Source organism: Myxine glutinosa, chromosome 3, assembly GCF_964187855.1.
Source record: "Myxine glutinosa chromosome 3, kmMyxGlut1.1, whole genome shotgun sequence".
In the NCBI taxonomy this organism is placed as follows: Eukaryota; Metazoa; Chordata; class Myxini; order Myxiniformes; family Myxinidae; genus Myxine; species Myxine glutinosa.
Genome location: NC_136263.1, coordinates 13,138,172 through 13,153,553, shown reverse-complemented (window position 1 = coordinate 13,153,553; position 15,382 = coordinate 13,138,172). Strand labels below are relative to the sequence as shown.

Here is a 15,382-nt window from a genome sequence, read left to right as displayed (position 1 = left end):
CTAAGCCGGCACCCTAACCGCTAGCCCAACACCAGGGATAAAACCAGGGCCAAAACCGATATGTAGCACAATATTTCAAAAAGTTGAGGACGAGTTCTGACAAAACTTCGTGGATGAGTTAGTTTGGTGACAAGAACAAGCCGATTAGATTTTGGTTCAGGTTTGAATCCAGATCCGGCCTATCAGTGGGATAGAAAACATAAAGTGTTCGGCCTGGTGGAGGTGTGTGCTCTACCGTGTGCCGTTGTAGTTACCGTTGGCTACCATCACTTCCAGCAGAGGATGAAGTTGAATGGGTCAAACAAAACCTTTGTTTTGTGTTGCCAGGTAACTTGTCAAGAGCCTGAGGGCAACCTTGTGAACATAAACTACAAGTTTTATTTTATTCACTTCCAAAGCCTTCTGCTTATCCTTTAAAAGTTAAAGCAAAGAAGAAGTAGTCAGGTTCGCTATGTTTTTTCGTTCAAAATTTTGGTAGATTAGCAAAACTATACATTTTTGGAATATTCAGGGCATGAGGAATCCAAAAATTAATGTTTACATTTGCGTAGACACCTTTGCGAAAATGACACTCAGGACAGTGATGAAGATCTGTAAAAGCATATTCCTGAACGGTGTAGACCTCGTAGATCCTGTGTATAGGACTTATAGTTCAATCTGATACTACCTATAACTTCCTATAACAACCTATAACTTCAAAGGACTTGCAATATCATGTATTATGTAATACAGTTATATCACAAATATAAAGACAATGGTTTTCAATTACCTTTGTTTGTTGCTTTTCTATAATCCTGAGCACTATTTTGAGGCCTTTATTGGATTCCTTGACCCAGAAAACATAGGATTAGCATATTTAATTAAGTCTCTAGGATGACTAGAAGCCGAGATCGCGCAAAATATGTATTTTATGGCGGCCATTTTCAAAATCCAAAATGGCGGCCATGTAGGTGTCTGTGCAAATGCCAACATTGATTTTCAGATTCTCCATGCTCTGAAGATTCCAAAAATGTACAGGTTTGCTAATCCCAAAATTTTCAAAGAAATTATATTTGTTAACATAGTGAACCTGACTATCTTCATCACTGTCCTGGGTGTCATTTTCGCAAAGGTGTCTACGCAAATGTAAACATTAATTTTGGGATTCCTCATGCTCTGAATATTCCAAAAATGTATAGTTTTGCTAATCTACCAAAATTTTGAACGAAATTATATTTGTTAACATAGTGAACCGGACTACAGTGCTGATTGAGGCAGTGCCTCTGAGCTAATGATGCATTTGAAAGACTGGTTTCGCAGTGGAACTTTTGTACTTTATCTTTCGATAATAATTTTTATCGAGTGATGGTTATCGAAATGCGTAATAAGCTAAAACAACACATGTGATCTCTCAATAGAGATTTGCCCTCCATGGGACCATTATGAAAGTTATAAACAAAGGAAGAATGCTCTTGCGAGCTTGTGGCTTTCTGCAACTACTGTAAGGTCCAAAAAAAAAACGTTTGTTGCACAATGGCCACGCAAGGGCAACCAAGTAGTTTTGCCTCCTTGACGATCCTCAATTGCATTGTACGTAAAAATAACAAAACAAACCAAACTCGGTGGTATAAAGGTTAGAGTGTTTGCTTTGAGCCTAGGAAGATATCGGTTTGAACCCCGGCTGAGTCGTATCAAAGAATAAAATTGGTACGTGCCACTTCCTTTCTTGATGCTCGGCATTTTAAAAGGGTAAAGCATGAGCCTGCACGTTTGCCTCACCTGAGCAAGATTTCAGGAACAGCCTTTCCTTTGAATAGCCGCAAGTCCTCCATAATAGGTTGAACTGGAAGGCATTGCAGGTCTGGAACTGTGTTAAGGATGTCCAAGTAAAAAAAAAAATGAAACAAGTACAGATACATTCAAAGTACACCCGCCCCCATGCCAAATAATTAAATATCCTCCAGCGCGGCATTGCAGGCAATACCCCAGTGCAGCTCATAGAGACTGCATTGGGTGGGAGACGTGTACAATAATTGATTGATTAATTGAATAATTAAAATCAATAAATAATCATCATAAAATATTTTTTAAATCAATTGGATAATATCACAACTAAACCACCAGTGCTTCATCCGAAGCTGTAACTTTTTGAAAATTAATTAAATGAGCCATTACTTGAAAAAAATAATTAATTAATTGACTAATCAATAAAGAATTGATTGATGAATCGATTAATCAATAAATCCGAAATATCCTTTATAGCCACATCACTTGGTCAATGTCGTGTCCAAATATCAGCTTCCTAACTCAAACCTAAACAACAACCTAACAAACCTAAACCTAAACCTAAACCTAACCTAAACCTAATCCTAACCTAAATCCTAACCTAATCCTAACCTAACCTAATCCTAACCTAAACCTAAATCAAACCTAAACAAAGCTAAACAAAGGGGACCGAAAAACAACAACAACCACAGTTCCCGAAAAAGGCCAACCCCCGCTTGCGGGGAAAAATGGCCTCTAAAGGTGGTTTTTTTTAAACTCAAAAGGTGCCTTGGATATTGCCCAGATGAGAAAATAAATAAATAAATAATAGTCATAAAATAATTAAATGATTAATCAATTGGCTAATAGAATACCTAAACCACCACCGTTTCATCTGAATCTGTAACTTAAATTCTTTTTTTAAACAAGTCATTACTCGAATAATGAAATAATTACTTGATTAATCAATAAATAATTAATCGATGAATTAATAAATCCAAAATATCCTTTATAACCCCATCACTTGGTCACTGTCATGTACAAATATTAGCTTCCGAGCTCAAAAGGTGCCTGAGATATTGCCCAGATGAGAAAGAAAATAAATAAATGATTAATAATGAAAATAAATAAATAGTAATCGTAAAATAATTAAATAATTAATCAATTGGCTAATAGCATACCTAAACCACCACTGTTTCATCAGAAGCTGTAACTTTTTGAAAATTAATTAAATAAGTCAAAAAAATTTTTTTCATTGATTGATGAATAAATAATTAATCCTTTAATTGATTAATCAATACATCAAAGGTATCCTTTATAGCCACATCACTTCGTCATTGTGTCCAAATATCAGCTTCCTAGCTCAAAAGGTGCCTGAGATATTGTCCAGATGAGAAAGAAAATAAATAAATGAGTAATAATGAAAATAAATAAATAATAATCATAAAATAATTAAGTAATTAATCAATTGGCTAATAGAATACCTCAATCACCACCGTTTCGTCCGAATCTGTAACTGTAAAAAATTAATTAATGAAGGAATTAATCAAATAACTAATCGATTAATAATTGATTAATCAATAAATCTTAACTTACTATGTCTCTCCGAAAAGACCGACAGGACAACCCTCCCATCTACTTTCTCAACAATCCTCTCCAAGACGTTCTGTCACTCAAGCTTTTGGGTCTCACTATCTGCCATGATCTTTCCTGGGAAACCACATTTCCAATCTGGCCTCCAAAGCCAGTCGCCGACTGGGCATCCTCCGTCGTGCAAAGTCCGTCCGTGGCACACCTGAGCTCCTCACCACATACAAGGCTTTCATCCGCAGCTCTATGGAATACTGTTAACCCCTCTGGGCCGGTGCTCCTTCCTCACGCCTCGCTCGGCTTCACGCTGTTGAAACCAAAGCTTTCAGAATCATTGGAATCTCCTGCGATGAAGCTAACTCCGAGGGCCTTTCACTTATTCACCGCAGGCAGGTTGGTGGTCTTTCTGTCTTCTATCGACTCCTCTCCGGCCTTGCCCCCCCAGCTCTCTCTGGGCTCTGTCCCCCAAATATTCTTACAGGTCGCACAAGATCTGCCAGCAACCCTCTTATGGTTAAACTGCCAAAATCAAGACTCTCTGCTCACCTTCACTCCTTCATTCCTCTCGTTACTTCGCCTAGCCATGGTGCCGGCATACTGGCCTACTCTTTGTGAAGGACACCAAGGGATCTTTAACGTCCACCAACCCATGCTGGCAGACGGGACCCCAGTTTAACGTCCATCGGAGGGATGGCACACACATTGATGAACCACCCTGCCTGTGAAACAACAAACTGACAGTTTATAGCTGGGTCGGGATTCAAACTCAGGCTAGACAGCTGAGAGGCGAGTTTTCGTACCTCCAGGTCTAGGACATCCTGTCAGCTCGCGGAGTTCAACATCAAAGGCGTAATTTTAAATTCCTGAAGAGTGAATATAGTCAAATATGACTTTATTCACAAATGGTGTGTTCCATTAGCGAGCAGCTTGTTCTGTTGTTTTCCGTTAGCGAGCCGCTTGCTCTGTGTTCCGTTATCGAGCCACTTGCTCTGTGTGTTCCGTTAGCGAGCAGCATGCTCTGTGTGTTCCGTTAGGGAGCCGCTTGCTCTGTGTATTCCATTAGCGAGCAGCTTGTTCTGTTGTTTTCCGTTAGCAAGCCGCTTGCTCTGTGTTCCGTTATCGAGCCACTTGCTCTGTGTGTTCCGTTAGCGAGCAGCATGCTCTGTGTGTTCCGTTAGGGAGCCGCTTGCTCTGTGTATTCCATTAGCGAGCAGCTTGTTCTGTTGTTTTCCGTTAGCGAGCCACTTGCTCTGTGTGTTCCGTTTGCGAGCCACTTGTTCTTTGTGTTCCGTTAGCGAGCCGCTTGCTCTGTGTGTTCCGTCAGCGAGCCGCTTGCTCTGTGTGTTCCATTAGCGAGCCACTTGTTCTGTGTGTTCCGTTTGCGAGCCGCTTGTTATGTGTGGTCTGTTAGCAAGCCACTTGTTCTTTGTGTTCTGTTGGCAAGCCGCTTGCTCTGTGTTCTATTGGCAAGCCGCTTGCTCTGTGTGTTCCATTAGCGAGCCACTTGTTCTGTGCGTTCCGTTTGCGAGCCGCTTGTTATGTGTGGTCTGTTAGCAAGCCACTTGCTCTGTGTGTTCTGTTGGCAAGCCGCTTGCTCTGTGTTCTATTGGCAAGCCGCTTGCTCTGTGTGTTCCATTATCGAGCAGCTTGTTCTGCTGTTTTCCGTTAGCGAGCCGCTAGCTCTGTGTGTTCCGTTAGCGAGCCACTTGCTCTGTGTGTTCCGTTTGCGAGCCACTTGTTCTTGGTGTTCCGTTATCAAGCCACTTGTTCTTTGTGTTCCGTTAGCGAGCCGCTTGCTCTGTGTGTTCCGTTAGCAAGCCGCTTGCTCTGTGTGTTCCGTTAGCGAGCAGCATGTTCTGTTGTTTTCCGTTAGCGAGCAGCTTGCTCTCTGTGTTCCGTTAGCGAGCCACTTGTTCTGTGTGTTCTGTTTGCAAGCCACTTGTTCTGTGTGTTCTGTTTGCGAGCCGCTTGTTATTTGTGTTCCATTAGCGAGCTGCGAGCTCTGTGTATTCCGTTAGCGAGCCGCTTGCTCTGTGTGTTCCATTAGCGAGCAGCTTGTTCTGTTGTTTTCCGTTAGGGAGCCACTTGCTCTGTGTGTTCCGTTTGTGAGCCACTTGTTCTTGGTGGTCCCTTAGCGAGCCGCTTGCTCTGTGTGTTCCGGTAGCGAGCCGCTTGCTCTTTGTGTTCCGTCAGCGAACCGCTTGTTATGTGTGTTCTGTTAGCAAGCCACTTGTTCTTTGTGTTCCGTTCGCGAGCCGCTTGCTCTGTGTGTTCCGTTCGGGAGCCACATGTTCTGTGTGTTCCGTTTGCGAGCCGCTTGTTATGTGTGTTCTGTTAGCAAGTCACTTGTAATTTGTGTTCCATTAGCGAGCCGCTGGCTCTGTGTGTTCCGTTAGCGAGCCGCTTGCTCTATTTATTCCATTAGCAAGCAGCTTGTTCTGTTGTTTTCCGTTAGCGAGCCACTTGCTCTGTGTGTTCCGTTTGCGAGCCACTTGTTCTTTGTGTTCTGTTAGTGAGCCGCTTGCTCTGTATGTTCCGTCAGCGAGCCGCTTGCTCTGTGTGTTCCATTAGCGAGCCACTTGTTCTGTGTGTTCCGTTTGCGAGCCGCTTGTTATGTGTGGTCTGTTAGCAAGCCACTTGTTCTTTGTGTTCCGTTAGCGAGCCGCTTGCTCTGTGTGTTCCGTTCACGAGCAGCTTGCTCTGTGTGTTCCTTTTGCGAGCCACTTGCTCTGTGTGTTCCGTTAGTGAGCCGCTTGCTGTGTGTTCCATTGGTAAGCCGCTTGCTCTGTGTGTTCTGTTGGCAAGCCGCTTGCTCTGTGTGTTCTGTTGGCAAGCCGCTTGCTCTGTGTGTTCTGTTGGCAAGCCGCTTGCTCTGTGTGTTCCATTATTGAGCAGCTTGTTCTGTTGTTTTCCGTAAGCGAGCCGCTTGCTCTGTGTGTTCCGTTAGCGAGCCACTTGCTCTGTGTGTTCCGTTTGCGAGCCACTTGTTCTTGCTGTTCGGTTATCAAGCCACTTGTTCTTTGTGTTCCGTTAGCGAGCTGCTTGCTCTGTGTGTTCCGTTAGCGAGCCGCTTGCTCTGTGTGTTCCGTTAGCGAGCAGCTTGTTCTGTTGTTTTCCGTTAGCGAGCAGCTTGCTCTCTGTGTTCCGTTAGCGAGCCACTTGTTCTGTGTGTTCCGTTTGCGAGCCGCTTGTTATGTGTGTTCTGTTAGCAAGCCACTTGTTATTTGTGTTCCATTAGCGAGCTGCTCGCTCTGTGTGTTCCGTTAGCGAGCCGCTTGCTCTGTGTGTTCCATTAGCGAGCAGCTTGTTCTGTTGTTTTCCGTTAGCGAGCCACTTGCTCTGTGTGTTCCGTTTGCGAGCCACTTGTTCTTGGTGTTCCCTTAGCGAGCCGCTTGCTCTGTGTGTTCCGTTAGCGAGCCGCTTGCTCTGTGTGTTTCGTCAGCGAGCCGCTTGCTCTGTGTGTTCCGTTAGCGAGCCACTTGATCTGTGTGTTCCGTTTGCGAGCCACTTGTTCTTTGTGTTCCGTTAGCGAGCCACTTGCTCTGTGTGTTCCGTTAGCGAGCCACTTGCTCTGTGTGTTCCGTTTGCGAGTCACTTCTTCTTTGTGTTCCGTTAGCGAGCCGCTTGTTATGTGTGTTCTGTTGGCAAGCCGCTTGTTCTTTGTGTTCCGTTGGCGAGCCGCTTGCTCTGTGTGTTCCGTTAGCGAGCCGCTTGCTCTGTGTGTTCCGTTAGCGAGCAGCTTGCTCTGTGTGTTCTGTTAGCAAGCCGCTTGCTCTGTGTGTTCCGTTAGCGAGCCCCTTGCTCTGTGTGTTCCGTTAGCGAGCCGCTTGCTCTGTGTGTTCCGTTAGCGAGCCGCTTGCTCTGTGTGTTCCGTTAGCGAGCCGCTTGCTCTGTGTGTTCCATTAGCGAGCAGCTTGCTCGGTGTGTTCCGTTAGCCAGCCACTTGTTCTGGGTGTTCCGTTTGCGAGCTGCTTGTTATGTGTGTTCTGTTAGCAAGGCACTTGTTATTTGTGTTCCATTAGCGAGCCGCGAGCTCTGTGTGTTCCGTTCGTGAGCCGCTTGCTCTGTGTGTTCCATTAGCGAGCAGCTTGTTCTGTTGTTTTCCGTTCGCGAGCCACTTGCTCTGTGTGTTCCGTTCGCGAGCCGCTCGCTCTGTGTGTTCCGTTAGCGAGCTGCTTGCTCTGTGTGTTCCATTAGCGAGCAGCTTGTTCTGTTGTTTTCCGTTAGCGAGCCACTTGCTCTGTGTGTTCCGTTAGCAAGCCGCTTGTTATGTGTGTTCTGTTAGCAAGCCACTTGTTCTTTGTGTTCCGTTAGCGAGCCGCTTGCTTTGTGTGTTCCGTTAACGAGCCGCTTGTTATGTGTGTTCCGTTAGCGAGCCGCTTGTTATGTGTGTTCCGTTAGCGAGCCGCTTGTTATGTGTGTTCCGTTAGCGAGCCGCTTGCTCTGTGTGTTCTGTTGGCAAGCCGCTTGCTCTGTGTGTTCTGTTGGCAAGCCGCTTGCTCTTGTTGTTGGCAAGCTGATGGCAAGCCGTTGGCAAACCGCTTGTTCAGATAAAATGCGGTTTGACTTTAAACAAATTGCAATATAATTATGAAATAAAGAGTACGAACACATGTAACTCTATGGCTATTCAGTTTGTTTTTATGTGGATTGTTATTGTATGTTATATGGTTCTCAAGGCATTAATTACATTATTAGCCCCGTTTGACTTGACTTGGTGTGTCTGCAACCATATCTCAGAGATGTATGGACCGAATTTGTTCATACATGGCACAAAGACAATACATGATGGTACACATATGCACATCATTTTGTTACCTCCGGCACCAAAGGTGGATGGAGGTTATGTCTTCACCCCGATCTGTCTGTCTGTCTCCCTGTCTGTTTGTCCGTTTGTGAACAAAATATCTCAAAAGGTTCTGGACGGATTCGGACGAAATTTGGCAGAGATGTAGCATATGTGACAAGGACGAAATGATTCGATTTTGGTGAAGATCCGGATTCGGATCCGGCTACTCGAATTTTTGAAGTGATTCTTCACCATTGGGAAATGGGGCCAAAAACGATACATAGCAGGATATCTCAAAAAGTTGTGGACGGATTTTGACGAAACTTGGTGGACCGGTTGGGTGTCTGACAAGGACGATTCGATTTTGGTGAAGATCAGAATCCAGCCAGTAGAATTTTAAAGTAATTCTTCACCATTGACTGATATGGCCAATCAAGTGGAGGAATGCTCTCTACTGAGTGCCATTCGAGTTTCACGATGCGATCAAAGGTGGCCCACTGGTGGCCAACCATTTAATGTCCTCAACATGTCCTCAACCATTTCTCGGACATGTATTTGCCGATGTTGTTCAAACTTGGCACACAGATATAAATGATGGCTTACATATGTATGTCATTTTTTTCGAGATCATATCCAAGATGGCCGACTAGCAGCTAATTTTGTTACTTAAACGTGTCTCCAACAATTACTCGTCATGCATGGCCTGATTTTCTTCAAACTCGGCACAAAGACAATAATGAGCATACATATGCAGAAGATTTTGTTTTGTCATCTGACCAAAGATGGTAGAATGATGGCCATTAAAAATAAAATAAAACATATGTCACCCACAGGGTGAACCGTATCTTGCCAAAATGTGAAAATTCCGTTTTTTCGTCATGACGTCATCAAATGACGTCATAGCGTCAAACTGTTTACAGATCTGGGAAGCACTCATCAAGGGCATTCATATGAGGTATTACTCGATATGGTACCTACGATTTCAAAATTTGACCTTGGGGTCAATAATTTTCGACCTCCAGCGCTAACCATGAAGGTCAAGGCCGATCGCCACCAAAAACTAATCAGCTGAGCGCCGGACCATATACTAGATTCCCATGAAGTTTGGAGACGATCCGATCAAAGTTACTCAAAAAATTAGTGTTTCGTCGACCTCCATGATTGACCACAAAGTGACCTTGACCTTGACCTTCAAAATTTTGTGTGCTAAAGGGTATCTCTAAAAGACTCTGATATGCGAACTTACAAGACTTTCCAAAGGGAACTGTGCTCTACAGAGTGACCTAAACAATGCGAACTAAAGCAATACAATATACATGAAAAGTGCAGTTTTTTCGTCATAACGCCGTCAAATGACGTCACATTGTCAAACTAGTTATATGTTTGGAAAGCACTCAACAAGGGCTTCAATTTGAGGTACTACTCGATATGGTAACTGAAACTTGAAAATTTTACCTTTTGGTCAAAATTGAATGACCTTCAAAATGACCTTGAAGGTCAAGGCCGATCGACACCAAAAACTAATCAGCTGAGCGCCATACCACACCCTATATACCCACCAAGTTTGGAGATCATAAGATCAAAGTTACTCAAAAAATAAGGGTTTCGTTGACCTCCATGATTGACCGCAAAGTGACCTTGACCTTTGACCTTGACCTTCAAAATTTTGTGTGCTGAAGGGTATCTCTATAGGACTCTGATATGCGAAGTTACAGGAGTTTCCAATAATAACTGTGGTCTACAGAGTGATCTAAACGTGAAAAAAAAATGATTAACCACAAACAAAAAAACAAAAAAACAAAAAAATAAACATATGTCACCCACAGGGTGAACCGTATCTTGCCAAAATGTGAAAATTCCGTTTTTTCGTCATGACGTCATCAAATGACGTCATAGCGTCAAACTGTTTACAGATCTGGGAAGCACTCATCAAGGGCATTCATATGAGGTATTACTCGATATGGTACCTACGATTTCAAAATTTGACCTTGGGGTCAATAATTTTCGACCTCCAGCGCTAACCATGAAGGTCAAGGCCGATCGCCACCAAAAACTGATCAGCTGTGCACTAGACCATATACTACAATATTGTAAAGTTTCGAGCTGATTCGACTAACAATACTCCAAACACAAGGGTTTAGTTGACCTCCATGATTGGCCGCAAAGTGACCTTGACCTTTGACCTTGACCTTCATAATTTTGTGTGCTAAAGGGTATCTCTAAAAGACTCTGATATGCGAACTTACAAGAGTTTCCAAAGGGAACTGTGCTCTACAGAGTGACCTAAACAATGCGAACTAAAGCAATACAATATACATGAAAAGTGCAGTTTTTTCGTCATAACGCCGTCAAATGACGTCACATTGTCAAACTAGTTATATGTTTGGAAAGCACTCAACAAGGGCTTCAATTTGAGGTACTACTCGATATGGTAACTGAAACTTGAAAATTTTACCTTTTGGTCAAAATTGAATGACCTTCAAAATGACCTTGAAGGTCAAGGCCGATCGACACCAAAAACTAATCAACTGAGCGCCATACCACACCCTATATACCCACCAAGTTTGGAGATCATAAGATCAAAGTTACTCAAAAAATAAGGGTTTCGTAATTTGACCTTGGGGTCAATAATTTTCGACCTCCAGCGCTAACCATGAAGGTCAAGGCCGATCGCCACCAAAAACTAATCAGCTGAGCGCCGGACCATATACTAGATTCCCATGAAGTTTGGAGACGATCCGATCAAAGTTACTCAAAAAATAAGGGTTTCGTTGACCTCCATGATTGACCGCAAAGTGACCTTGACCTTTGACCTTGACCTTCAAAATTTTGTGTGCTGAAGGGTATCTCTATAGGACTCTGATATGCGAAGTTACAGGAGTTTCCAATAATAACTGTGGTCTACAGAGTGATCTAAACGTGAAAAAAAAATGATTAACCACAAACAAAAAAACAAAAAAACAAAAAAACAAACAAACAAACATACAAGCTGACTGATACATCTTGCAAAAACTTCGTTTTGGCAAGATAACAAACATACAAGCTGACTAATACATCTTGCAAAAACTTCGTTTTGGCAAGATAATAAACTCCATACAGCAAAATTACTAAAAAACACGGCGGGGGCTATGACATTTTTTGTCTTTTTCTTATTTTTACGGCGTAGCCCATCGGGCAGAGCTGTCTAGAACAGCGTTTGTCCATCTGTAGACATGTATGTATGTATGTATGTATGTATGTCCCCTCAAAGGTATACCAATCAGAGCTGAGAATCTGGTCACATGACAGGGTGATGTGATTCCGTCTGATCCTCACTACGGCGGTGCTGCAGCTGACCCTCCACACACCGCCATTTTGATTTATATGCCGTTCATGCCGACCATATCATCGAACCTGCCATATATCACAATCGCCGTGCTCTACCTTCACGTTTTTCATTCAGTGTGAAACACAAACAAACCGATTGTTAAAATGATCATCAAATATCGAAAGCATCAGCGTTACGGATCTTCCAACAAAACGGTACGTATAGGCCTAAGGCATTATGACTCACCGTCCGCTTCGGACAAATTAAACCCAGGTTTCTTAATACAGTGGTATCGTTTCAGTAGTATCGTTTTCGTAGTAATAATAATATTATAGTAAATATAACCACAACACTTTAATCCCAAAGTCATGAATGGAAAGTTGATGGATTGAAGCAGTGTAAAAGCAGAAGTAAGGAATTCACCTGGTTTAAAAAATAATAATATAATTTTCGTAATAATAATGTAACATTATTATAGTAAATCTAATCGTAACACTAATCTCTTTGTAGTGACTGCAAACGTACTGGAGGTTAAATATATATCTTATACTGTATATATATATATATATTAAAGTAGCGGCAGTTTTGTGTCCAGCCATCATTCTACGTCATCACGTATATGATGTCATTACAGCATAAACACCCGCTCACATTGAGAGCGGCAGGAAAATTCATTCCTCTTTGGGGTATATAGATTAGTCTCTCTATGATCGGGTCTCAAGAACATTGGGTGTGTGTTCATTTACCAAGTTTCTTGTGGAGAGATCACCAAGTGGTTTAAGCATTCGAACAAGCACTCCATTCAAAACCGTTACGGAACGGCTGGCTTGGCAAGCGCTAGCTAGCTGCTTGGTAAATGAGCTCACCTCCAACCCTTGTGGGGTATATATATTACAGCAGATCTTCGCTCACTTATGTAAGTAAAAATTACCTCTTGGATGTCGGGATTCCTCCAAATTTCTTTGTTTAATTTTATAAGCAGCATTAGCGACTGTTTAAAAAGCTAATAATATGTGTTTGTGGTTTACAATATTTTACATGCACAGATACGCTGCTTTTAGACTTTTGGTCTTGTTTATATTATCATGATATTATCGCGATAATCGTGATAATGAAGTCCATTATAGCGATATAGGTTTTTCCATTATCGCCCAGGCCTAATATATACAGTGCATTCAGAAAGTATTCAGACCCCTTCAATTTTTTCACATTTTGTTATGTTGCAGCCTTATGCTGAAATCGTTTAAATTCATTTTTTCCCTCATCAATCTACACCCAATACCCCATAATGACAAAGAGAAAACAGGATTTTAAAAAGTTTTGCAAATTTATTAAAAAGAAAAAAGTGAAATATCACATTGACATAAGTATTCATACCCTTTGTAATGACTCTTGAAATTTAGGTCAGGTGCCTCCCATTTCTATTGATCATCTTTGAGATGTTTTTACACCTTGATTGGAGTCCACTTGCCACTCTGCCATAAAGCCCAGATCAGTGGAGTGTTGCAGTGATGGTTGTCCTTCTGGAAGTTTCTCCCATCTCCACACAGGATCTCTGGAGCTCAGCCAGAATGACCATCAGGTTCTTGGTCACCTCTCTTACCAAGGCCCTTCTCCCCCGATTGCTCAGTTTGGCCGGGCGGCCAGCTCGAGGAAGGGACCTGGTTGTTCCAAACTTCTTGCATTTAAGAATTATGGAGGCCACTGTGCTCTTGGGAACCTTCAATGCAGCAGAGATTTTTTTGTAGGCTTCCCCAGATCTGTGCCTCGACACAATCCTGTCTCTGAGCTCTGCAGGCAGTTCCTTCGACCTCATGGCTTGGTTTTTGCTCTGATATGCATTGTCAGCTGTGAGACCTTATATAGACAGGTGTGTGCCTTTCCACATCATGTCCAATCAATTGAATTTAGCACAGGTGGACTACAATCAATGTGTAGAAACATCTCAAAGATGATCAAGAGAAATGGGAGGCACCTGAGCTGAATTTCAAGTGTCATAGCAAAGGGTCTGAATACTTATGTAAATGTGATATTTCAGTTTTTTCTTTTTAATAAATTTGCAAAACTTTCTAAAATCCTGTTTTCTTTTTGTCATTATGGGGTATTGGGTGTAGATTGATGAGGGAAAAAATGAATTTAAACGATTTCAGCATAAGGCTGCAACATAACAACATGTGAAAAAAGTGAAGGGGTCTGAATACTTTCTGAATGCACTGTGTGTATGTATATATATATATATCAATACCTATTATGGAAATGGAAACGAAGCATCAACTCCTTTACCTTTCAACAATAAAAAGCCCAGTAATTGACTGTCACAGAATGTAAGTTCAGTTGTTATAAATATGAGGCGTTCTGTTCACAGCCCATGACATCGTAATATCTCAACATATGATTGTCAGGCTCTGCATGAGGCTCATGGTGCATGGAAAATGGTGCAAAGGCAATTGAAATGCGCATTGTGTATGCACAGTGTAGGCCACCCCTTAAACATAGATATTATAACCAATTTAAACTCTGTCTACACCCCAGAACCTTACATCCTCTCCACCTCCCCTCCCCCCCCCCCCGTCCTCCTCGCCCCCCCCCCCCAACATACACCGCCTCTTAGAAAGATACGTTTTCCAGGAGAGTTGCGGATCTCTTCACCAGGATCACCACTGCTCTTCATATTCTCGGCATGGGGGAAGATCGCAGAGAGGCGTTCCTCAAGCTCTTCCCGTCGCTCGTACACTCGACCCCGGTGGATGAACACTTTGTTCTGATTGAGAAACAACAATCAATGGAATTTTGTTCCAGAATGCAACAGAATACCTGTTGGGCCTACCTGACATTCCCATCGCAACACTCGATTCATCAGGTTGCAAACCACCGGTTCCAATCCCAAATACCATGTGTTTATGTATCGATCGTCTGCTAATGTACATGAAATTCCCGAAGAAGTACAATTTCATCTTCCAATGTCCTTGTCCCACATGATATAGGGTATTGCATTAATCTTTTATTTGACACAATTGCCAAATATTATTTTAACTAGGGTGTAGAAATAGGTATAAGCACCGGTGTGTACCCCGGTTTAGAATAGGTACACCGTATCCCTGCGTGTCGTATCCCTGCGTGTCGTAAGAGGCGACTGAAAGGGTTGGCATCAGGAAGGGCATCCGGCCATAAAAACATTGCCTCAAAAAGAGAACCATGACAATTTGGAGAACATTGTCATGGGGACCGCAAGGCTAACCCCCGCTTTTGCAGGGATAATGGCCTTAAAATGCCTGTTGTTGTTGTTGTTGTTGTTGTTGTTGTTGTATATACCGTACTTGATCAGTTGGCAGTGTTCTCACTTCAGAGCTGTATTATTGGCAGAATCAAAACTGAGAAAAATCAAAGATGGACCACCCACAGGGTGTCGCATCGTACAGAATGCTGTCTTTTGGAGAGAATCGTGCAGCTGCAACCATGTGTACTTCAAATATCCCATTGTGTATTTTTGACTTGCTTCAGTACGATGTCACAAGAGATGAATCTTCCAGAGTAAATCGGTGGGAGAATACAGTAGGGTGCCTCAGTTGGTAACATGCTTACATGTTAACGGTCTCGTTCTGGGTTCAAAGCCCTTGAAGTGTCAACGATATCAGACAAAAAACGGATTTTCTGGTACAATACCGATAAGGGGTGGCGCGGGGGCACTGTATCCTTCAGAGCACGTCTTGTCCAGGTTCATCTGTACAAAGTCCTTTCCAATAAAGAAATCATCATTTCACATGCAACTTGAGGCTGCTGGTTGCATCATTGCTGGGAGAGCAGCTGTGAGCAGCTGTGAGCACCTGTTCCCCCTGTTACCAGTAAACTGGTACTCATTTTTCCGACCTCAGAAGGATGGCAGGCTGAGTCAACCCACCTGGTGTTACTTAACGGCACGACAGGGGCTCAAACTCTCGACCGTATGATATTAA

At 42.8% G+C, this 15,382-nt stretch overlaps 1 protein-coding gene across 1 annotated transcript in view; it reads right to left on the bottom strand.

The window, feature by feature from the left end:
- The window catches only part of LOC137423806 (dedicator of cytokinesis protein 1), a 968,048-nt gene that overhangs the window by 218,836 nt on the left and 733,830 nt on the right, over positions 1-15,382 (bottom strand). Inside the window, exons 41-42 of the mRNA XM_078773719.1 lie at positions 14,049-14,190; positions 1,759-1,840 (exon numbers count right to left, since the gene is read on the bottom strand). Coding sequence (XP_078629845.1) covers positions 1,759-1,840; positions 14,049-14,190 — 224 coding nt within the window. The remainder of the gene's footprint in view (positions 1-1,758; positions 1,841-14,048; positions 14,191-15,382) is intronic.